The sequence below is a fragment of the Fusarium solani genome (assembly GCF_023522795.1).
Source record: "Fusarium solani strain SB1 chromosome Unknown bctg00000004, whole genome shotgun sequence".
In the NCBI taxonomy this organism is placed as follows: domain Eukaryota; kingdom Fungi; phylum Ascomycota; class Sordariomycetes; order Hypocreales; family Nectriaceae; genus Fusarium; species Fusarium solani.
The window spans coordinates 2,110,927-2,134,203 of record NW_027072152.1 but is presented as its reverse complement, the minus strand read 5'-3'; the positions used below and the strand labels follow the sequence as shown (position 1 = coordinate 2,134,203).

General features: G+C 55.3%; 9 protein-coding genes across 9 annotated transcripts; 4 read left to right on the top strand and 5 right to left on the bottom strand.

The window, feature by feature from the left end:
• Positions 1 to 302: 302 nt before the first annotated feature.
• MRS44_007724 (uncharacterized protein) lies at positions 303 to 2,201 on the bottom strand (the record flags this gene model as incomplete). Its single annotated transcript, XM_046275987.2, has 3 exons — positions 303 to 1,625; positions 1,682 to 1,832; positions 1,888 to 2,201. The coding sequence occupies 3 exons, from the start codon at positions 2,199 to 2,201 to the stop codon at positions 303 to 305; spliced, it is 1,788 nt and encodes a 595-aa protein (XP_046134270.1).
• A 518-nt stretch (positions 2,202 to 2,719) lies between these two features.
• MRS44_007723 (uncharacterized protein) lies at positions 2,720 to 3,432 on the top strand (the record flags this gene model as incomplete). The annotated part of the gene is made up of 2 exons (XM_046281079.1): positions 2,720 to 3,037; positions 3,088 to 3,432. The coding sequence occupies 2 exons, from the start codon at positions 2,720 to 2,722 to the stop codon at positions 3,430 to 3,432; spliced, it is 663 nt and encodes a 220-aa protein (XP_046134271.1).
• Positions 3,433 to 3,610: 178 nt separating this feature from the next.
• Positions 3,611 to 5,389, bottom strand: MRS44_007722 (uncharacterized protein; the record flags this gene model as incomplete). The annotated part of the gene is made up of 4 exons (XM_046269265.2): positions 3,611 to 3,709; positions 3,766 to 4,323; positions 4,376 to 4,575; positions 4,636 to 5,389. 4 exons carry the CDS (start codon positions 5,387 to 5,389, stop codon positions 3,611 to 3,613), a joined length of 1,611 nt encoding a protein of 536 aa, XP_046134272.1.
• Positions 5,390 to 6,210: 821 nt separating this feature from the next.
• MRS44_007721 (uncharacterized protein) lies at positions 6,211 to 6,861 on the top strand (the record flags this gene model as incomplete). Its single annotated transcript, XM_046269263.2, has 4 exons — positions 6,211 to 6,245; positions 6,300 to 6,460; positions 6,532 to 6,555; positions 6,608 to 6,861. The coding sequence occupies 4 exons, from the start codon at positions 6,211 to 6,213 to the stop codon at positions 6,859 to 6,861; spliced, it is 474 nt and encodes a 157-aa protein (XP_046134273.1).
• Positions 6,862 to 8,199: 1,338 nt separating this feature from the next.
• MRS44_007720 (uncharacterized protein) lies at positions 8,200 to 10,612 on the top strand (the record flags this gene model as incomplete). The annotated part of the gene is made up of 10 exons (XM_046269264.2): positions 8,200 to 8,225; positions 8,435 to 8,485; positions 8,547 to 8,572; positions 8,632 to 8,658; positions 8,715 to 8,750; positions 8,808 to 8,956; positions 9,015 to 10,007; positions 10,062 to 10,345; positions 10,401 to 10,505; positions 10,570 to 10,612. The coding sequence occupies 10 exons, from the start codon at positions 8,200 to 8,202 to the stop codon at positions 10,610 to 10,612; spliced, it is 1,740 nt and encodes a 579-aa protein (XP_046134274.1).
• Positions 10,613 to 12,227: 1,615 nt separating this feature from the next.
• Positions 12,228 to 13,849, top strand: MRS44_007719 (uncharacterized protein; the record flags this gene model as incomplete). Its single annotated transcript, XM_065620633.1, has 5 exons — positions 12,228 to 12,272; positions 12,505 to 12,627; positions 12,831 to 13,583; positions 13,645 to 13,764; positions 13,820 to 13,849. 5 exons carry the CDS (start codon positions 12,228 to 12,230, stop codon positions 13,847 to 13,849), a joined length of 1,071 nt encoding a protein of 356 aa, XP_065476705.1.
• Positions 13,850 to 14,205: 356 nt separating this feature from the next.
• MRS44_007718 (uncharacterized protein) lies at positions 14,206 to 15,208 on the bottom strand (the record flags this gene model as incomplete). The annotated part of the gene is made up of 2 exons (XM_046275989.2): positions 14,206 to 14,944; positions 14,997 to 15,208. 2 exons carry the CDS (start codon positions 15,206 to 15,208, stop codon positions 14,206 to 14,208), a joined length of 951 nt encoding a protein of 316 aa, XP_046134276.1.
• Positions 15,209 to 15,760: 552 nt separating this feature from the next.
• MRS44_007717 (uncharacterized protein) lies at positions 15,761 to 17,567 on the bottom strand (the record flags this gene model as incomplete). The annotated part of the gene is made up of 3 exons (XM_065620632.1): positions 15,761 to 15,940; positions 15,991 to 16,386; positions 16,461 to 17,567. The coding sequence occupies 3 exons, from the start codon at positions 17,565 to 17,567 to the stop codon at positions 15,761 to 15,763; spliced, it is 1,683 nt and encodes a 560-aa protein (XP_065476704.1).
• Positions 17,568 to 19,426: 1,859 nt separating this feature from the next.
• On the bottom strand, positions 19,427 to 23,193 carry MRS44_007716 (uncharacterized protein; the record flags this gene model as incomplete). The annotated part of the gene is made up of 3 exons (XM_065620631.1): positions 19,427 to 22,391; positions 22,446 to 22,850; positions 22,988 to 23,193. The coding sequence occupies 3 exons, from the start codon at positions 23,191 to 23,193 to the stop codon at positions 19,427 to 19,429; spliced, it is 3,576 nt and encodes a 1,191-aa protein (XP_065476703.1).
• Between the last annotated feature and the right edge of the window lie 84 nt (positions 23,194 to 23,277).

Here is a 23,277-nt window from a genome sequence, read left to right as displayed (position 1 = left end):
TATTAGCGCGGGTGATGCCTGGAGCTGAACGACACACTCTCCATCTCGGTTGTATCAATGGAACTCTGTAACACTGTGAGACGCCTCTCTACCTATGTGTATTTGGTTGTGGCCGTTAATCCTTCTTGTTCCCAAGTCCTTTTCTACACGTCTAGAGTTGACAAGCACACCCGGGACAAACACCACAACCAAGACTAACAAATGCCATCATCTAAGAGCTCGTCTCTATTGCTTGAAACAGCTAATTATATGTGCAGTTCTATAACTGATATATCGTCTATGTCTTTCTTGTATTTCCCTTTTTACAACGCCGCCCCCGAAAACTCGATGCTCCGCAGGCCCAGCATCCTCTTGGCAAACAACCACAGCTCAAACGCCTCCAGCTTGACCTCTACACGCATGAAGCCGACCCAGGCGGCGAACACCCGTATAGCATTGAGGGGCCAGAGGAAGGAGCCGTTTCGGTGGATCTCGTCGAGCTGCTCATGGAAGACGGTGCGGGTGCAGTACCGAGCGAGGATCATGAAGGAACGGATGGGGCCCTGTCTCGTCTGGAGGTTCTCGTCCAGGCTGCGGGTGAGGTCGTTGGTCTTGAGGATTAAAAGGATGATGCGCGGGACCCGGCTGAGGAGCTGGACGAGGTTTACGATGAGACCCTCCTGAAGAGCACCGGTCATGGTCTTTTCCTCGTCGGCTGTGCGAGTCCGAAGAATAGAGCCAGACTTGCTGACGATGCTGTAGTCACGGCCAGTGATGGCGGACGCAAACAGGGGAAAGTCCTTGTCCTCAATGCCGGCCACCTCGTGAGCATACTTCTTCATGCGGTCCATGTCTCCGTCAATGACTGCGAGCCACATCTTGGCGTACGACCTCCGCAGGGGAAGGTCAATGTCACGGTAGAGACCGTGGTCGTACAGGATCACATCAAAGTTGGGGCCCCGTCCGAGAGATCGACGTGAAGTGTTCTTGCGGATGGCAATGTTGCCACCGTGAGGATCGCAATGCAGGGGTGCGCCATTGCCAAAGATCATCTCGTTGAAGATGCGGGCCAGTGTAGCCGACACCTCGTCGCGGTCAATGCCGTTGCTGTCCAGGAACTCCAGGTCGTCAAGACGTCGTCCAGACTCGCAGGCCATGACCAGGATGCGCTTCTTGGCCCATATCACCTCTGGGATAACCAGCGGCAAATGGGGAATCTTTGCAAAGTGCTCCTTCATCCGCCGGGCATTGTTGGCCTCCTCTTGAAAGTCCAGCTCCTTGGGAAGAGAAACATCCATCTCGGAAGACAGCCATTCGAGATCGTACTCGGGGAAGAATCGCTTCAGGGTTGAGAAGGTGTATCTGGTGAGAGCGAGATCCAGGGGAGCCCAGGCCTCCAGCTCTGGATGCTGGACCTTGACGGCCACCTTTCGACCCGAGTCCTTTATCGTCGCGAGATGTACCTGGGCGAGAGAGGCAGCGCCGATGGGCTCGGAAGCGAATTCGGAGAAGTAGTCCCAGAGTTCCTCTCCCGTATCCTTGCGAAACATTTCCTCAACCAGCTCAAACGACGACACGGGGCATTTATCCTGTAGGGGTATGAATGTGGTGGTCCACTCGGGGGGTAGGAGATAGTTCATGGCGCTCTGTACATGGTGGTGATTAGCGCGGCTTTTACTGAGAATCGTCAAGTCGTTCGTACCAAGTGCTGGCCGAGTTTGATGAAGATTCCGCCATTCTTTTCTAGTACAACAAGAGTTCGTTCGGCGCATCGTTTATGGCAGGCGTTTAGCAGGTTATCTTGCTCTTGCTCGTCTACGGTCGTCTCTCTAGCATTCAACGTCGTTCGGTAACTGAAAAACCCAATTAGCCTCAAGCCTTTTGCCGGAGAGTCAGATAGTCGTTTACTCATTGATACACACGGCGAGCGCAACTGCGACTCTGCCCGTCCGCTCCGCCGCCTCGTAGCCGCTCTTGATATCGTCGGTAAAGGCGAGGGTGCTTGCGCCCACAGTCGCAGCGCCGGCCGAGGCATACAGAACAGCGCGGTTGGGGCCTGTTCTCCGGCCATTGGCACCTCGCGAATTCCTTCCTGAGGCGAAGCCCTTTGCTCTGACGTTCTGGAAAGCCTTACTGTGGACCAATTGGCTCCGGCAGGTCGAGCAGGTCCATGGTCGAGCGGCGACACGGGTCGCAAGGGCCGAGACTGAAAAGGACTTCATGGGGGCACTGGCACTGAGCAAGGAGGACAAAGTAGCGGCAGGGCGAGGGTCCTCATTCTAAGTCGACAGCCAACATGAAATTGCCAGCCAGAAAGAAACAGCAGAGATAGTAAACAATTTGCCTCAGGTCATGTCGTCGAGGTCACCACCCCCAAGCCAAGTTTTTTGCTCGGTGTGCCGATTCACCGATGAACCTCCGTCTGCCCAGCCAGTCGAGGGGCGGCCAATTCGGCTGGGGCCGGGTGCGACTCGGGTGGGTACATTGTACATTACGGAGTCCGATGGGATGCGATGGTCGGAGGGGGTGACCCACTTTAATTAACACGCCTCCAGGGTTCGCGCTCCGTCACGTGACGGCGCGATTCGCGTCGACCGCGTTGAGTACTTCACTTCAGGAGCTGGACGCCTCTTTACACGACCCATCCCCCTCTCCATCATCCATCTGCTTCTACTTCCCTCAACACATCAGATTCTTGAATTCTATGCAACGGAGAAATCAGAACCAAACAGACGACAACATGCTGTCTTTTGCTCCTACTCCCATCTTCTCCGGCTCCTGGGACCATCGCCCCAGCGCCCCCTCGCCGCTCACTTCCTCCCCCATTCGCGCGTCATCGCCACTGTCGCCCATTGACAGAAACTCGCACCCCCAGCGACAGATCCAGTCATCACCCATTCAGCCAATCAAGTTCAAGTTTGCATCACGTCCCACGCGACCGAACCCCGTTGTGCGAAAGCGGGAGGATGTGCAAGAGGGCAGGCGACGCCTGTTTCTGAACAATGTGCGCCAGAAGAGTGAGGACAAGGCCTGGCAGAGGCGGGACATCGAGGGACAGGTATGCTCCTTTTCCAACGTGATAACGCGACACTTGCTAACATGTTGCAGTTCCTAAAGACAAACTACCTCGCAGACCGGGGACAACTTGCCCGTGACGCTCCCGAGTTTACCGACGCGGACATCGAAGACGCTATGGCGTTCCAGCAAGAAGAAACCCAAATCCCAGAGGACGATGAGATGATGATGGATGAGGACGACCAGCTCGAGGCCATGCTTGCATCCTACCAAGATCAAACATCAACATCGTCGCAACGGCCACCCTCGCCAGCACTGTCCGACGAGGATTACGACGACATCTTTGCTGAGCTCATTGCTCAAGAACAGTCACAACAGAGCGCCAGCTCTAGGCCACTATACCGGATAGACGAATCTGGGGATACCGAGATGCAGTGAACGAGAATCTTTGTCTGTTTTATGAGGGTTGCAGTTGCTTTTCATTTTGGAGTTGGGGCTATACGGACTACCTTGGCAAGGCGTTTGGGCGATACTAGTGACATAGCATTGTGCGTGTACAGCTACTGTTCGGGAAAGGGTATATAGATGACTTGGAGGGAATGTCCAGGTTCGGTATCTACTGAGGATTACATGCTTCATCCGAGGGGTTGAGAGCTTCCTGCGCGGATGCCATGTCTCCAACCAGGTCAGAGGGAGGCGATCCCGCTGCTTGCATCTGGGCAGGCAGTCAGTGACCAGAGTCACAAAGAAGAGACAAGAGAATACACATACCTTTTGCATCCTGTCCACGATAAACTCGCGATCCGCCGAGTTCGAGTCCGAGTACGTCTTCTCCTCAAACTTGGCCACAATCTCGCGCACGACGGACTGCTGCTCCTCATAACGCTTTAGGTCCTCCTTTGGTGTCGAGTTGCGGTTCTTGGCAAGCCACTCAGGGAACTTGTCGTCAAGCTCCTTCATGGGCTCGTACAGAATCTCCTTGTTGGTGAGCTGCTCCATCATGCCCATAAGCATCTTGGAGAACTCCTCCTCGCTACCATCACCGCCGAGGGCGCCGAGGTCGCCGGATGACAACTGCTTCAGCATCTCAGACATGAAATCATCGGCAGGGCCCTCGGCGGCTGCGGCGGTGGCCTGGTCACCTGATGCTTGCATACGCTCCATGGTCCGTCGGATCGTCTCCTGAAAGGAAGCATCCTCTGCTGGTGGTGCACTAGGCGCAGGTCCAGCCGAGGCAGAGGCTGCCGCGGGAGGAGGAGGGGCGTCACCAGCCCCTTCTGCGGCGGCGATGTGCTTGAAGATGTCTTCAAACTGTGCCTGCATATCCGGCTAGTCATTTTTAGTACCTGTCCACAAGACATGTAGTATAATAGCATCTTACGGATTTTTCGAGTTCGCCCAGCAAGTCTGCCATTCCAGCCTGAAGCTGCTTGGCAAACTCCTCTTCTGAGAAGGCATCATCAGCTTCTGGCTGCTTGCTAGAAGAAGCGGGCTCCTTGGCAGCCTGAGTTGAACTGGGACCAGCAGGCACGGCTGGCTTTTTTGACTCTATCTTGACAGCAGAGAAATCATCCAGCATATCTGGTGGGGAGTTAGTAAAAAAAAGTATGGTGGTTTTGAATCTCGCCAGGATGAACACACCGTCTAGGTCGTCTAGATCGTCCTCATCAGGGTCTGGGACATCCTCAAACTCCTCGACAGCCGACGGTGCAGGAGGAGCAGCGACCTTCTCGGCAGGTATCTCGATAGGTTTCTCAACGGGCTGCTCGACAACCTTCTCAACAGGCTTCTCAGCCGCCTGCTCGATAGGCTTATCGGCGGCCCGTTCATTAGGCTTATCGACAGACTGCTCGGGAACCTTCTCAGCGGGTTCTTCAATAGGCTTTTCGGTAGGTTGCTCAGCAGGCTTCTCAGCAGGCTCCTCGGTAGGCTCTTCGACGGCCTTCTCGACAGGCTTTTCGGTAGGCTGCTCAACATCTTTTTCTGCTTCAACTGGTGGCTCAAGAGGAGCGGCGGTCTCTTCAGTGGTGACCTTCTCGGCGGCAGCCTTCTCTACTACGGCCTCTATCGCAACTGCAGCCGTCACCGCCGCGGCAGCAGTGACAGCTACGGCGGCCTCCGAGGGCTTAGTCTCTGGAGGAGGAGCTGTGGATGACTCTGCTGCTGGCACAGGAGTGATGCTCGAGGGAGTAGGGACTGGAGGATCGGCAACCGGAGCGTCGGGCACTGGGGTATCAGATGAAGAGGCAGCGGCTGGGGGAGCGACAGTCTCAGCCTTGATATCGGCCTTCTCCTCCTCTTTCACCTCATCTCTCACTTCCTCCTTGACAGCCTCCTTGAGCTCTTGCTTGACCTCCTCCTGCTTGGCAGTTTCTGTGTCCTTGGTTGCGTCCATGATGGTCACCGGCTCCTCTTTCTCTGAGACAACTCTTCTTCACAAGCTCACAAACCCCACATGCGACAGGCCGTGCCAGTAGATATGAGATCGAAGATGATGCAAGTCTTGATGCCGTTAAATGAGATGAAATAGATGAGATGCGAAAGTCGCAATAGATGTCGTGGATAGATGAAGCTCGTCGTTGCGAGAGTTGGGTAGTAATTTCGTCCACACCAAGGCAGGTACGGTCTTGATGGAAGCTCATGGACTCCAACCAGTGACCTGAGCCGAGGCGACGATGGCCGCGCTACCGTGCCTACCTAGGTAGCCAGGTGAAGCCCCTCACTGACGGGCTGGCGGTCACCCCGCCAAAGAACAGCGCTGTCGATTCACTACAAATGGCGGGTGGCCCCTACGCACAGCGGGGTTTTTCGGCTTCGTGGGGACGTGCTCTCAGTGCTGGCGCCACATTTGGACCAACCCGATTCATGGCTGCGACTTTCGGGCGGTGCATCCATTCATCGAATCATCCACCGACGTCCATCGCTTCGTGAATTGCATTGGATGCGCAAACACCGTCAGGCTCCAGCCTCGATCTGATCCATTCATCTCGTTCCGTCACCTCTTTTTCTGGTGCAACAACTTACTCCTTGCAACCGCAACTTGCAGAGGCTGAACCATCTCCACAACTCTCCGATCTTTTTTCCATCGTCGTTGACGACCTTGACGCATCAGCAAGGCCTCGTGCAAGCTGTCGCCGCAACTCTTAAGTCCGCCTTTCTTTCACCCGCAGTCACCCCTCCTTCATCCGCGCACCGACCGACGTCGAGAACGAAACCATGGCTCTGTGTCAGAACCGATTACAAGAAGAGAGGTGAGGCTCTGCACATTATTCGCGAGTCGGAGGACGATGCTGAGACTTGGATAGAAAGCAGTGGCGGCGAGACCATCCCTTTGGGTTCTATGCCAAGCCCCAACGTACCAAGGAGGGTATCCTCGATGTCAAGAACTGGGAGTGCGGCATTCCCGGAAAGGACAACACCATCTGGGCTGGCGGACTCTTTAAGCTGACCATCGCTTTCCCTGACGGTGAGTGCAAATATGTTCCTGGACTAGAGCCTTGCTCTCGTGACCTGTGCTAACTCGCCTTTGTGCGACAGAGTATCCCACAAAGCCCCCCAAGTGTAAGTAGCAAGCGATCAACACGCAGTCTATGTCCTGACTAAACGCTCGCAGGCAAATTCGTCCCTCCGCTGTTCCACCCCAACGTCTACCCCTCAGGCACCGTTTGCCTGTCTATTCTCAACGAGGAGGAGGCATGGAAGCCCGCCATCACCGTCAAGCAGATCCTGCTGGGCATCCAGGACCTCCTTAACGACCCGAACCCCGAGTCTCCTGCCCAGGCAGAGGCGTACAACCTGTTTAAGAAGGATCGCGCCGAGTACGAGAAGCGGGTTCGCCGTCTGGTCCGCGACAACCCCACCCCCTGATGAACGACCGAGAGGCGCTGGTTGAAGAGGCGTTTTAGACACTTTTTATTTGTAAGGGATCTCAGGCTACGGCGTTTGGGGAAATACCAAGGCGGATATTCACTTGGGAGTCCGTGGTTGAAGACCACGGCACGATATGGCTCGCGTTGACAATGAGCAGTGGGCTGGGTAGTTTCGGACCTCGCAGCCCATGAGAGGGGATGTGGTCGGTCGAGTCACGAAGAGAGCGTTTTCCTTGGAATCTCAAGCAAGTGTTTTATTCTTCTTTGATGAGTTGTCGTTGTATGTCAAGAGCCGTTGTCGGTTGAAGCGATCGAGATCCACGTCGGCGTGAATCATTGCGGCTGCGTCTTCGGACCACGCCCACCAGCAATGGATGGATGTCTAGGATCTGCCCCACCATTTTTTTTATCATGGTGGATGTCCCAAATGGCGATACAACCGAAGGTGGCGTCCAACAGCCGAAGAAGCCACGGGCTGATGGGTGTTATCTGGCTGCTGTATTTAGTCAAGGAAATGCAGATGAGAAATATTGCGTGCAACAAGAATTTGAGTTGTCGACCGAAACGTGGTGTGAGCACCTCGCCATTGGCTCTTGGTATTGCCCCTCCATGAGCGCCTTGTCCCTACATTCGCTTGACCCCCATCCATGGCTGGTCACGTTGTGACGCAAAGGAACCAGGCCAGGCCAGGCACATGGCCGTCCCATTTCCTTATCGAACAATCAAGGGGTTCTCGTTAGATTATTCGGCCGCCAATGAACATGGCCGAATTACCATCCGAAGTCGGCCATCCAACTCTCTCCGACCTTTGATAGAGACCCTCGCCGGCAATGAGAATCCATCCAGATCCTAGCGGCCTTTTTATCCCGTCTGCAGGTGACGGACAGACCTTAGACAGACATATAGGCTGACAAAAAACAAGACAAGCGGCCAAGGGTGATATGACCTACCGGCTAATCATGCTCCTATCAACAGTGGAGGGGCCACAGAGAAGCTCGTCCAAGCAGCTGGCAGCCCGCGGGCGAGACCCATTGAGGCGGCGGAGTAGATGTATCGCGTGTGGATAACCTTTTGACGTTGGATTCGACCATTACCGTCGGTAGCCTTGCGCTTGTTTTTTTTTCCCTCTGCCTGTACCGGCGGAAGGAGGGTGGAGTTTTTGCTATGACTCCTCCCTTCCCTGCCCGCGCCCTCTCGGACTTGGGCTGGGCGAGGCAGGTACTAAATATTAATCTTTCCATCCCATCCCCATCTTCGTTCCCATCCCCTTCCCTCCTCTGTATCACCGCCACACCTCGTCTCCAACCGTTCACACTCGTCGTGCGCAACCGCAATCATGTGTGGCATCTTCGCCTGTCATCGGTACGCTCTCAAGCTTCCCCCCTGCGCCTCTTTTTGCTGCGAACATGGATCCTCTGCGCGCGCGCGGTGCCTGGATGATGAGTTTTTGGAGGGGCACACGAGGCGCGGGCATTGGGAGGAACCCCGCCATCAATTGATGCCATGACCCCGCGGAGGGAGGGAAAAATAAAAAATGATCATGACGGGACTGACACAGCGTCTGCCCACAGTCACCCCGACGTTCAAAAGTTCAAGCCGACTGCGCTTAAGCTTGCCAAGCAGTATGTGTCCTCCCACCGAGTCAATTGACAGAGATTTTCGAAACTGACCTCCTTGGCGCAGGATCCGACACCGTGGTCCCGATTGGAGTAAGTGAACTGGCTGTCCGGATCGTCGCCCGAGCGCAAATACTAAGTCGCATGTCCAGGCGGCAGTGTCATTTCCAACCACACCAGTAAGTCAATTGGCCTCCAGACTGCAGATTCGCACAATTCTAATCCTTTTGTCTAGTCCTCTGCCATGAGCGTCTTAGCATTGTCGGTGTTGGTGAGTGAAACCATCCTGCGATCTCGGAATATCCTCCCGATTAACCGCCTTGTACAGAGTCTGGTGCTCAGCCCCTGACCAACGCCGACGATAGCATCATCCTCGCCGTCAACGGTGAGATTTACAACCACCGTCTGATCCGAAGACACCTCAAGGAGCAGTACCACTTCAAGACCACTTCGGACTGCGAGGTCATCATCCCCTTGGTAAGGAACCTGGACTCAAGACAAGCTTGGAACGACGGACTCACAGCGCTTCAATTAGTACACCGAGTTCGACACCGATGCCCCCAACCACCTCGATGGCATGTTCTCTTTCGTGCTCTACGATAAGAAGCAAGATCGCACCATTGCCGCCCGCGACCCTATCGGCATCACCACCTTCTACCAGGGTTGGTCCTCCAAGGAGCCCGGCACTGTCTACTTTGCCTCCGAGTTGAAGTGCCTGCACACCGTTTGCGACAAGATTGTCGCTTTCCCTCCCGGCCACGTCTATGACTCCAAGACCGGCGAGACCACTCGTTACTTCAACCCCTCGTGGTGGAACCCCGCCAAGGTGCCCGATACCCCCGTGGACTACAAGGTCCTCCGACATGCGCTCGAGAAGGCTGTCCGAAAGCGCCTCATGGCCGAGGTTCCCTTCGGTGTTCTTCTGTCGGGTGGTCTCGACTCCAGTTTGACTGCCGCTATTGCCCAGCGTGAGGTGACAAGACTGCGAAAACAGGCGCTCGAGGCCAACGGTAACGTTTTCCCTACCGAGAACGCCGACACTGGCGAGGGCCTCGTCGGTATCGACGATGACGACCACATCGACACCCTCACCTACCTTCCCCAGCTCAACTCCTTCTCCATCGGTCTGCCCGGTTCTCCCGATAACAAGGCTGCCCTCGAGGTCGCCAAGTTCCTCGGTACCAAGCACCACGTCATGACCTTCACCGTTGAGGATGGTCTCAACGCTCTCTCGGACGTCATCTACCACCTCGAGACCTACGATGTCACCACCATCCGAGCCTCTACCCCCATGTACCTGCTTTCGCGCAAGATCAAGGCCATGGGTATCAAGATGGTCCTGAGCGGTGAGGGTAGCGACGAGATCTTTGGAGGTTATCTTTACTTCCACGCTGCCCCCAACCGGGAGGCCTTCCACGAGGAGACTGTCCGCCGCGTCAAGAACCTGCACCTGGCTGACTGCCTGAGAGCTAACAAGTCGACTTCCGCCTGGGGTCTTGAGGCCCGTGTGCCTTTCCTCGACAAGGAGGTGAGTTGATGACATGGCGATGAGGTCGTGAGAACATGCTAACAAGATAACCAGTTCCTCGAGACTTCGATGAACATTGACCCCAAGGAAAAGATGATCACCAAGGACAGAATCGAGAAGTACATCATCCGAAAGGCCTTTGATACCAGCGACGAGCCCGGCGAGGAGCCTTACCTGCCCGATAAGATCCTGTGGCGACAGAAGGAGCAGTTCTCTGACGGTGTCGGATACGGCTGGATCGATGCTCTCAAGGACAACGCTGAAGCCCACGTGACGGACGAGATGATGAAGAACCCCAAGCCTGAATGGGGTGACGACATTCCCGACACCAAGGAGGCGTATGTTTTGCCCTTTTAGACGATGTGACGGATGTGACTGACAGTTGATGCATAGTTACTGGTACCGATGCATGTTCGATGAGCACTTCCCTCCCCACTGCGCATCAACGGTTATGCGCTGGACGCCCACCTGGTCCAAGCAGTCGGACCCCAGTGGCCGGTAAGTGATATCCCTGTTGTCTAGATGCCAGGGAATGAAAGTCGATGCTAATGCCCAAGTTCAGAGCCATCTCCATCCACAACGCCAAGTACGACAACGCGGCTTAATGACATAGCAAATCGAACAAGCAAGCAAACTTGCTTACCCATTCATTGTATCTTACATTATATCAGGTACCTTTCATGGACCTGAGCTAAAAGCATATCTGGTTGCCATTTTCCTGGACCAAGAAAGGGCGTCTTGGGTTATTGCTTAGCATGATGAATATTGGAAAAGGGATGGATGAGGAGTATGAGAATGGAAAATCAAAATGAATAAAGACAAAAAGATTCAACGGTGATTTATGTGAGAGGATATGGATGGCGGTGAATGCATTGACATGATTTGAATGGATGCCATCAGGCAGTGGAAGTCTTGTTCCCGAGGTCATGACCGGTTCCTTGCTGCAGGAAGGGTCGCGGGCTACGTAGTAGGGCAATGATTGGCACCAACTGGCCAATAGGCTGGCCATGTCACTGGACGTGGGCGCGTTGATGCAGTTCGTGGGTGCGCGAGAAGCGACGAGAAGGTGTCAATGTTTAAGAAGCACCCGGGCAAGCGCGAAATTGGATTGCATCAATGGCATGACGGATGATGGCTTCTTGACGCGGGCGAGAGGGAGGGACTTTTCTGTGAAGCTAGTCATTCTCTGAGTCGGCTGGGCTGCTGGTGTGTCACGAGGACGAGGTGTTAGTCTCATTTTGAGAGTTTATGCAGTACATACGAAACGAAACGACGGCTACTGGAGATGAGAGAGAAATTTGAAAAGAGTCACAGTTCTGATGCAAGTTGAACTGGCTGGGCTGGATTGGACTGGTGGTTGGAACTGGTTGGTCGTCTCCTGCTTGGCTGGGCAGTTTTGCATGATCAGATCAAACTAGCCGGCCGAACGCTTCATGCATCCATCAACCCATAGAGGTTGGGATTTTCTCATCTCAGAGAACGAGGCCCAAGACGGTGGAGGATGCTACGTTGGGTGTTGCGACCTGCGTGCTTTTTTCTTGGAGATGAGTCGTGATGGGAGACGACGTCCATGGCAGCATGGCCCGATTCGGCAATCGCATCGGTAGCACAGCCGAAGAAGACGAGCAAGAGGCCGCAGATTTGTGATTGAAATTCTAGGCTCATCTGCTGGTCCAGTCCAACTTTGCTTCTCCACGTGGGCCAGGCCCCCCTGCTTCTGGTTGCTTCTGGGGTTCGTTCGTTCGTCACCTGGTGACGAGACAAACTGACACTGGACGGGCACCCGGTGCCAGGTCCCCAGACGCCGTCCCGTCCAGCGGTTGCCCGACATCAGCCGATCCATGAGCGACTGAGGTTTCCAGGGCTCGGGTGGGTGCCAATCCCGCCGCACAGGGCTGGCCACGGCAGCCAGCTTCAGGGCCCCTCCTCCCCTGGGGCCGCCAGCGTTCAGCTTCCATCACAGTGGAGCCTTGCTGGCCCTATGCCGTGGCCCCCCAACGAAAAGCCCGGTGCGCATACAGACCCCTGTGTCAATTGGGTTCCCCCCCCCTCCCCCCAAACATTTTCCTTCCCGGCTCCTCTCATCATCTCCCGTGAGGCCCCATCCGCTTGCTCATTCTCCTCCTCCTCCATCTCCCATCTTCATCTTCATCCTCTCTCGAACATAATCTCATCCTTGCTCTTCTCTCCCCGTTGAAAAAAAGACAAACCACCGCAATCATGTCTGTCCCCGCCTTCTCCGACATTGCCAAGCCGGCCAACGATGTATGATTGCTGTCTCCCCTCCCCGGTGTTGTTACTATTTGCTCTGTTTTGGTTCGAGTGTGGCTCTGAGCTTGTTCCAGCTTGTCCATTTTTGTCTCTCCGGCAATGCGCCGAACGGAGCGAGATTGGAAGAGAAGGATATAGCTCTGATCGTCAATTGCTCCAAAGCTTGTTTTTTACCCCTCGAGAAGCTATGCTAACCGTTGCGCCTCTTTTTTGCGCCGTTTTGTAGCTCCTCAACAAGGACTTCTACCACCTCTCGGCCACCACCTTCGAGTTCAAGGATACCGCCCCCAACGGCGTTGCCTTCAAGGTCACTGGCAAGTCCAGCCACGAGAAGGCCACCTCTGCTGCTGTTAGTATTCAACCTCTGCGAACCCGACCTCAATGGCATCTCTCTCGGGGGTTCGGAGGCTGGTGCTCGGGCAACCGCGGCTCTCTCAGCCGTCTACGCCTCGCGTCTTTCGAGCTCCCCCGCGAGACCTGCCAGCCTCGGCAACGCCCAATGCCGCGTCCTTTGGATACAGATGACTGACCTGGCCCATTGAGCTGCTATAGATTGAGGGAAAATACACCGACAAGCCTACCGGTACGACACCGTCATCTCTTTCATCGTCGTCTTCTTTGTCACCATCTCCGTCTCCATCACCACCGCCCACATTCAAGCGCAAGCCCCCGCGCAGAAAATCAAATCTTCCCACCCTCAGCCTCTCGCGAATCCTTGGGCCCGCAACCGGCTGGCCGATCGGATTCTCGACGCTGCTCCAACCCGGCTATGCTCAGCTGCTAATGTTCTACTCGCACGCAGGCCTGACCCTCACCCAGACCTGGAACACCGCCAACGCCCTCGACACCAAGATCGAGGTCTCCGACTCCCTCGCCAAGGGCCTCAAGCTCGAGGGTCTCTTCAACTTCCTCCCTGCTACTGCTGCCAAGGGTGCTAAGTTCAACCTTCACTTCAAGCAGCCCGGCTTCCACGGCCGTGCCTTCTTCGACCTCCTCAAGGGCCCCGTTGCTAACGTCGATGCCGTTGTCGGCCACGAGGGTTTCCTCGCCGGTGCCAGCGCTGGCTACGATGCCAACAAGGCTGCCCTGACTGCCTACAGCGCCGCCGTCGGCTACGCTGCTCCCCAGTACAGCGCTGCCATCACTGCCTCTGACAACCTCAGCGTCTTCGCTGCCTCTTACTACCACAAGGTCAACTCCCAGGTCGAGGCCGGTGCCAAGGCTACCTGGAACTCCAAGACCGGCAACACTGTCGGCCTCGAGGTTGCCAGCAAGTACCGCATCGACCCCGTCTCCTTCGCCAAGGTTCGTCTACGCAGGCTGATCAAGTTGGAGAGGATTTGGACTGACGCGCATTGCTACACAGGTCAAGATCAACGACCGGGGTATTGCTGCCCTTGCCTACAACGTCCTCCTCCGCGAGGGTGTTACCCTGGGTCTCGGTGGCTCCTTCGACACCCAGAAGCTCGACCAGGCTACCCACAAGGTGAGATTCTGCATGCTGAAAGATACCTGTAACAGGAAACTGACCAATTTCACAGCTCGGTGCCAGCTTCACCTTCGAGGGTTAAAATACTCCCCCTGCTCGCTGAACTCTACTAGCACCGCCCACTCGCTAGATCCATCCTCCCGAGAGTTGTCCCACTCTCCACAGCTATTGTATCTTACAGGCTTGCATTGCGGTGGTCTCATGGATGTAGATTATCTCAAAATAAAAAAAACATGAAGAATAATGTCTTTTTTTCAATTCAATTGCGGCATACGCCTGCTGGAATCATTGCCTGCCGTGCTCAGTGGTCATGCTCCCTCTAAAAACTTCCCCACTGTCGTTAAACTCCGTCAACAAATGTACCACTTGTCCCATGATTGCTCTATGTACCATAGCCTTTCCTATGACACAGATATCCCACCTCTTCGAACCGTCGGTTCAGTATTCCCCGTTCTTTTTCCGCCGCCCCACGCTCATCAACTGGATGTAGATAAGCGGTGCCAGTATGGTGGCGGCTAGGATACCAGAGATGATGAAGAAGTGGCCCGTGATGCTCGCCTGCGGCTCAAACTCGATATCATCATCGCCTACGGCACGCCTCTGCCTCTCCTTGCGGCGCTGATCCTCCCGTCGGTGCGTCCGCGTGTGGCCCGCCTTGTCAAAGTGCGGCACCTCTTCCTGGTGGCCGAAAGGATCATCACCAGGACCCATGCCACCGTGAGAGGATTGGTGGTGGTTGAAGGGGTTTCCCCACGGGCTTTGGTGGTGCTGCGTTGAGGATGATGCGCCGCCGTGTTCGTGAGGCGCACCACCACCACCGCCGAAACCAGTCGACTCCTCGTGCGCTTTGCGCCGTTTCTCCTCCTGGTTCCCCCACCCTCCGCTGCGATAGAAGCTAGGCGGGGGACCGCGGAAGGTTCCTCTCCGGCGACTCAGACCCGAGGGCGAGCGGCCGCCGGCCGGGTTGGTGGAGTGGTACGAGGCCCGGGGGTTGTGATGCCCGTGAGCATGATGGTGACCGTGGTGCACGCGGAGGACGTCGCGGTCGTAGGCGGCGCGGCGGGCCGTGTCGGAGAGGACGGTGTAGGACTCGGAGAGGAGGGAGAAGGTGTGCGAGGCGTTTGGGTCGGTGGGATTGGCGTCGGGATGGTGGGTTTTGGAGAGGGAGTAGAAGGACCTGAGGAGTTATCTGTAAGAGCAGTCTCTTGTTGTCTTTGACAATAACATACTTTTTAATCTCGGCAGGCGTCGCGTCGTGCCGCACATTCAGCCGCTCATAATGATTCTTGCGCGCAACCTCATCATGACGACCTCTCTGCTGCTGCAGCTGGTATCCGGCCCGACACCGGAGGAGGGTCCACCGGGACGCCGCGGCGGCGGCGAAGCAAGGCTCAACCAGCGACGGGCGCAGCCTATGGAGGGAAGTTGGACGCAGCGGCATGCCTCATCACGACGGGGAAAGAGGAGAGGAGAAGAAGGCGAGAAAAGAAAAGGTTCGGGTGGAAGCGGGAATGTGTAAGTGGGAAGGGATCTTTTTTGTTGGTGGTGATGTAATCTAAGGCGACACGGTTGTATGCGTCCGGCGGGGTCATGCTTGTAGCGGGATGCCTGCTGAGCCATTGGGAGTCACGACGGAGACGATAAGAATCAATGACATCAGTTGTCATACCAGATTGTATTATAGATTTCTCTCTAGAGAAATTGGGCTTGTCAAGGGCACGTTGAAGAGTTTCTTGCCTGAAGTTCATATCTTGTCCTGAATCTCGGCTTGGACCCTTGACGCGGGGACCTCGCTCATCGTACGACACCATCATGGGTAGTCTCATCGCCCAAGAACACCAAGTCTTGTGGATTAAACATGTACTCAAAATCATTATTTTACCCCTTCATTATCCCTGGAAGATGTCTCTTCTTGCCGTACGCACGTTAGTTACCCGTCATTATCCCAGAATCTCAACCAGGCCCAAAAATCCCCAGAACCAGAAACCCACGTCTATCCGCCGAAACTCCACCACGACTTGCCCTTCTTAGTCTCGACCTCGTACGGGTCCTGGCCCTTGGGGCGCTTGAAAGGGTGCGCCTCGGTGTTGAAGACCCATTCGTCTAGGCTCAGGACCTCGGAGTCCTCAAAGATGAGGTAGAAATACTTGATTGTCTCGGACAACCAGAATGTCTGTCAAGAGTCAGCTTCATTCTCCTTGTCAAGTGATAACTCAAACTCACCTCCATAGAGTCCTGCTTTTCTGACTTTCTGTCGTTAACATCGCTTATCACAGCGAAGGCGTCTGCCGTCTCCGTGGCATCGGTAATCGCCTGCCACATCCGCCACGCAGCTTCCCGCCAGACATTATCACCGGTGATACGCCACATGTAAAAGACACTCTCAATGGCTTCAGGTCGGAGCCTGTATTGCGCGTCTCGCACCCGGACAAAACCCTCTGGGAGCTTATCCTTCTTCTCGACAGGCTTGTCCGCCCACAGACACTTGCCATCAATGGTCTCACAGGGCTCGAGCTGAGCAATCTCGGGCATGATGCCAGTAGCAAAGGCATTATACGCCCAGATACAACCGTTTGTCAGGCGCACACCAAGGTCCACAAAGTCGGTGCGGGAGAGGAGCTTGCCAGCAAGGGCATAAGTACCACCAACAAAGCATGTCAGATGCTGCATCTCAGCGGTGAGCTCGGATTCACCCTCTCGCCCGCCACAGCATTACCCGCCAGCAGAATGTTCAGGTCCTTGGGGTTTCGTGGCCGGTAGAGCAGATGCTTGGTCGCAGTGTCGAGAGCATTTGTTGTCATCTGAACGTATTCGGGGTCCAGGCCGCCCAGAAGAGCGTGCATCTTGGGCAAGTACTCGTAGAGAGAATCCGCACCAGCTCCCAAGGTGAAACGAGACTCGTCAACCTTCTCATCCCGGTAGTTCATGACATGTGGCCACAGGCCGGGGATCTTGGTGTTCCTCTGGTTTCGGTAGAAGAACTGCTTGATACGCTCGGTGGCATCATAGTACTTGGGGTTACCAGTGATCTGCGTCAAACGAGTAAACTCGAGACACATGGAACCGCCCGCAGCGCCCGACATGCTCTCATCAGCCTTTTGGGTGCCCTTCTTGGCATCCTTGAAGTAGAGCCAGTGGGAAGGTAGCCGGTTGGGTGTGTCGAAGGTGGCGTAAAGCATCTCGCCCAGCTCAATAGCCTTTCCAAGCAGGACGGCCTCGTCAGAGAGCTCGTACGCAGAGATGAGGCCACCGAGGTGACGGATGGCAACCTCGAAAAGGTTGATGTAATCATCATGGGTGTGAGCCCAGTCGATCATAGCGACAACCTGGACGGCCTCATGAAATTCCTCCTTCATGTCGAGAAGCCAGAGTGTGTCGAGGGCATCAATGATCTGGGCGGCCCAGCCGGAAAAGGTGGTCTTGCCCTTGAGGGACAGGGGCGCGAGCTCATCCCATCCCCAGGCATGCTTCTTGTACGTGTCCCAGCTCTTGACAAAGGCCTTCCTGATGGCCACCTTCTTTGAGAGGGTCTCATGGTCATCGGCGGCCTGGGAGCGGTCGAACTGGATCCGGGGCAGGATCTTGGCGGTGGCATTGGGAGGCGCCGTCACATTCTCCGGAGGGTGGAAGACCTGGGTCTTGCTCCAGTCATAGCTGCTGGGGAGGTAGTTGTAGGTTCCGATCCTGACGGTGCGGTAGCGCTCGATGGGCCGGAAGTTGTGGACGAGGAACCATGTGACGGCGATGAAGACAAAGAGGATAAAGTAGCGACGGCTCAGACCCTTGAGTTGACCGAACATGATGGGCGCATTACGGGTTGGACCGCCTCAAACTGCCTGTGTGGAAGAAGAGGTTGTACTGATTGCACGTGACGAAATATTCGCTGTCTCAACTTTCAAGAGACAGAAGGAGCGAGTGAGGCACTGGAAGTCGAGGCACACAAGAATCACGCGCACCCAAAAAGAGGGAAAAGATCCGAATGGTAGCGAGCGAAGAAGAAGAAAAAAGACGAGATCCTCCCAAGGTCGCGGCGGGTTGTGGAGGAGCGAGAAGGAGAGACACGCAACAAGCCACGAAAGAAGAAGTGAGAGGAGGGAGAAGAGAGATGGGATGGAGAGGGATGTGGGTTAGGAACAAGCCAAGGGAAAGCCAAGGGAGGACGGATAAGAAATGTCCCCAAGTATTACATATGCAGCCTCAGGGGGTGGGTGAGAATAGAAGACTGTGTGTGTGTGTGTGTGTGTGCTGAGCCGCACAGGACTTGTTGCTATTCTGTCCAAATGGAACCTTGCAAGCTGGATACTCTCATTTGCCCAGAGACAAGGAACCTACTGCTTCCAGCTCTTGTCTTCCATGTCCTAGTTCCAATGTGATAGATGGATGGATGGCCCACGACTTGAAGTTGCGATGGAGAGTGACGTAGAAATTAGTAGATCACGTCCAAGCTTCATCCCAAGACAAGACGCGCAACTTTGCCTGATCCATTTAAACCGCGTTATCCCCCAGAAAAAAATCCATGGCCCTGACCCGGACCCAAGCCCGGGGCCCCTGGACCCCTGACGCTGCCTACAGTGCATCATAAGCACTATGTGGGAATTCCCTAGTGCTGCAACCCCCTGGCACAGCGAGAAAAACCCCTCTGCGTTGTTTCCCGTCTCAGCCCAGTTTGGCTTTGGCTGCTCTGCCCTGGGGATGCCTGGCCTTTCATTGGAGGTTCATCCTGGCTTATCACCTTTGGAACATCTTTCCCCTGAATGATCGGGACGTGGGGGCTGTTGTGGCTTGCCCTGGCGCTCTGGCCATTTGTTCTCATCCTGACTTGGGGCGTATGAACCAACATGGATGACACCTGAGCTGAACATCCTCCAGTCTAGTGTCGAATAGACTCGGTTCAAGGGCAATCCATTCTTACGTGATGGCAGCTTGGTTGGACGTGAGGCATTATCATACTCTCAAGCCTCCAACTCCGTACTCTCGCGCCAGCAAGTTCACCACAGATCAACCACCATAGATGAAGGAATGACTCAAGTTAATTGTCTATCTATCTTGAAAACGGGTGACTGCGGTCGGTTAAAAATTCAACTTGGTACTAATAGCACCGCATAACTCGACTACCAGGTGGTCAGGAAGTATTGAGACGTGGGTTTCGCCATCATATCATGCTTATGAGGCGTCTCCTCCATCATCACAATCGACGGCCGCTTAACATCAAGCCGTCCTCTTCGACCATCCTTGCCCTCTCCTGCCCTCTGCTCTCCTCTCCTTACCCCTCCTGCACACTCCTCTCATCCTCGCTCCAGCTCCTCCGCTATCACTATTCTTTGAAGATCAAGACAATCTGCACCTGCCGGGCCTGCTACGACTCCATGGTGGTCGTCGTAGGTCGAGCCGCTGGCAACGCGATTTCCATGTCTCTGTCCTGGCCTGTCGAGCCGGCCGGCGTCCAAAAGTCGGACACGACACGGTCTCTGCCGTTCACGCCGGCCTGACCGCGTTGAGTCTCTGACTGACGGGAGCCCCTGACGGAAAAGGCTTCTTTCTGAAGAACCACAACGATTTGCCGACCGCTCTTGGTGATCCGGCGGTGGCAGGTCGTGCACCAGAGCCCGTGAGATGCAAAATTGGTGTCATCATCTGTTCGTAGCCCTCACGTCCTTCTTCAGTCGTAGCCACCGCCAATCTGGCTGTGGAATGCCGTGCTGATGCTCTTCTCGTCGTCGTCGAAGCGTCGTCCATAACCGTTACCTGGAACCATACGTCCACTGCTTTCGACGTACTGCTTGAGTCGATCGCTTTGGCTGTATGAAACAGGTCGCATTCCCGTCACGACATCGTGGAGCCCTGCTCCGAGGCTAACACCGCCTTGGCCAACACCCTTGCCGCCGATCACGCTCGAAGTCACATCCGTGAATTCCGAGTTGGCCACGCTCTCGCCTGCAATACTTTCCGTAGCACGGCTGCGGGCCTTTCCACCACGGCCAGGAGCAGCGACACCGGGCAGGCCGGGCCATTGATCGGGAGTAAAGCTCGAGAACATGGGAGGGAACGCGCTGTTGAGTGAAGCACCGCCAAACGCAGAACCGTGAACAGACGAGACATCGTCAGGGATGTACGACACCATGGAGCCCAGGTCGAAATCTCGGCCCGCGGCGGGTGGCGGGTTGAACCGTCCGTTGGGATAGCTGCCAGCTCCAAACTGCGGCTGCTGGTTCTTCTGACGGTAGCTCACCTTAGGGCGGCTGAACTGCAGCAAGCAAGCCTGAAGGTTGGTCAGGGGGCCTTCAACGAAGCACTTGCGATCCTTGAAGTGAACCAGGAGGTTGTGCCAGAGCTCGTGCTTGGACAGGACCTTGGGGTTTCCGAGGATGACGAGGCCATACTTGGCTCGAGTCAAGGCCACGTTCAGACGACGGGGGTCAGACAAGAAACCAATGCCCTGGTTGTCATTGGATCGAACACAAGAGAGAACGATAAAGTCCTTCTCACGACCCTGGAAAGCGTCGACTGAAGCAACCTCAACCTCCTTGTAGTATTCCTTCTTGTAAGTACCCGAGTTCTGCATGGTAGTCACAATGTAGCTTCGCTGGCCCTCGTACGGAGTAATAACACCGATATCAGCGGGCTTCACGCCGGCCTTGAAGAATCTGGTGACTGCCTTCTCAACATTAGATGCTTCCGTGCGGTTGAGGTACGATGTTCCAGAAGCCGAGATTTCCTCATGGCCCAGGTTGGACCAGAACATCATGGGCATTTCCGCAACGGGCCAAGGGAAGTCCACATCCTTTCGCAGCCGGTTCTCGTGGGTGACACCATTTTGCAGAGTACCCTCGTAGAACATGTTGGACGGGAACTCGGACAGACAAGGGTGCATTCGGTACTGAATGTTGAGTCGGATGGGCGAGAGCTTCAGGTTAACCAATCGCTCAAAGAGAGACTGGTTAAGACCAGCCTTGGCTGCCTTCTTGTTCATGATGACTGGGCCAAGTTGCTTGTGGTCACCAACCAGGACAACTTGCTTGCATCCGAGAACAAGGGGAATCATGCATTCGGGTTCGGCCGACTGGGTTGACTCGTCGATCAGAACATTGCGGAACTTCATCTTAGAAAGACGAGGGTCACCAGCACCCACGCAGGTGCAGCAGACAACATCAGCGTTGTTAAGGATGTCACGCTCTGCGACCTTGGTGAGCTGCTTGTACTTCTTCTCATCCTGGCTCGACAGTTCGCCCAACTCGTTCTTCAGCTGCGAGAGCTTGACGAGTTCACTGTTGTGCTCCGACATGCGCACTTGCTCGTGGAGGGCGAGGAAGCTGACAGACGATTCGACATCCTCGCGAGACTTGGCAGTAAGACGAACAACCTTGAGTCCGGTACGGTGAACTCGCTCGCACAGCTGGTCAACAGCAACGTTGGATGGCGCACAAACCAGGACCTGGTTACCGCTCATCTTGGCGAGGTGGTAAATGATGGTGGCAGAAGTAACCGTCTTGCCAGTTCCAGGGGGGCCCTGAATCAGACTCAGTGGCTTCTGGAGAACAGTCTTGATGGCATTGACCTGGCTAGGGTTCAGATCAGGGAGGCCAGGGGCAGACCACTTCTTAGGCAGGCTTGTCTTGAGAGGCTGCAACTGAACTTCGTGGCCCAGCAGGGTGTGGAAGATGTAACCAGAAACGCTCATGTCATCGACGGCGAACGTCTTCATAGCCAGCTGCATGCGGTCGTAGGAAGTGGCCTTCCAGACATAATCGGCCGAGAAGTTGTGAGATAGATCAGTAGGAACCGACTTCTCGTTTCCGGTCTTGCGCAACTCGAGCGTCACCTCATCCGACTGGTTGTTGGGGATCTTAATCACGTAGCCAACACCTTCCCAGGGGGATCGGAGCTCGCCCTTGTAGCGAAGTCGCATCTCATCGCCAACAGCAAGCTTGACATCGCCAGACTCAATCTTGTGCAGGTTGAAGCTGACAAGGTGCTTGTTGTTCAGACCATAGTCCCAGCGGACGATGAGGCCGTCCTCAGACTGCGCCTCCTTGAGCTTCTTGTCGTAGTCGGACTCCATCTTGACCAGGGGGCCAAAAATGTTCTGGTAGTGATAGGGATCATCGTATTGCAGCAAGACGGGGTTGGGATCGTCATCGATGCTAGACGCCTTTTCAAGGTCAACCACCGTCGCCTTGGGCTCGATCTTCCACATCTCCTCCAGCTTGGCAATCATATTCGGTGTCAGATGGCGAGCTCGGAGCTGCTCGGAATCAGAAGGGGTCGCCACCAGCCAGGGCAGGAAAGCGCGTTCTTCGATGAGGGGTTGCCATCGCGAGGTATCCCAGTTCATGTCCTTGTTCGATGTGTTGGCGGCACATGGCTGTCGGCAGAGCAAAACGACGACCGTATCAGACTTGGCCGGAATGAAACCCAGGAGGAACGCGTTCTTTGTCCCGCAGTTGTAGCACTCCAGCACGGTATCGCCCAGTGTTGACTCGGGGTGTAGCTGAACCTCCTTGTGGCGAGCTCGAACAAGATGGTTCACAATGTGGGTAGAAGTACCATTGCCTCTCGCGCTGCAGAACCACTTGTTGCAGGTGAGGCACTTAACGACGCATCCTGGGGAATGAATTCCGCAGTATCTAAGCCCATGTCAGCCTGGCCCAGGGATAAATCCAGACGGGAAGAAAACCTACGCGCAGGCATGGGCCGGAAGCTCCTTCTCCTCCTCGGGGCCCTTGAGCTTGAGTCCAGTCAAGCCATCGATCGGAACACTATTCAGACTATCGTTGTCGTCTTCTTCGAAAGCCTCGGTTTGATTGTCGTCATCATCGGCTCGGCGACGGCCACTTCGATCTCCATATTTGCCATAGAGCAAGCTCTCGTCGGGGTCGATCGCGGAAAGGTCGTCGGCTCCAGCCTTGATGGCGGCAGCGGAATCGGATATCAAATGATTCCCAACATGGGTAAACGCGCCCTCCATGTTGGTGTTGTAGTAAAGTTGTTGGCGGCTCGTAGGGTTTTCCTTGGCCAAAGAATCAACATCAGTGCCCCGCGCAATGGTGGCGGTGACGCAGTGAACGAGGGCAGCGCCAAAACGCCTCAAAATCACCCCAAAGCGAGCGCGACTCACCTACAGCTTCTATTCTTTCGGTACGGGACCCGTATGGAGGCCCAGGGGCGACTCGGGTCGGGATGGGAAAGTGATTGGGAGTTGCAGATCGCTGGTAAGGCTCACATCATCGCGAGGAAGAATGCGCCGGGACGAGAGCGTGGCAGGGTGCGGGAGAAAAGCTCAGAGGCAAACGAGACGTTCGGGTGGCACAAAACCTTGCTAAGCACGCTTCTCAAGGTTTCGGCAACAAATTTGTTCTCTTGAGAACCAGAATTATATCGATGGGTGAACAGTTGGATCCTCTTTGCCGGCGGAGTTTGGTGGGACATTTTGCGCCCACGTGATAGGGCGCTTTTGTTATCGAGTAGCGGCGGCAGGCCGAAAGGCTGATAAGGAACTTTTTCGCGGCGGCG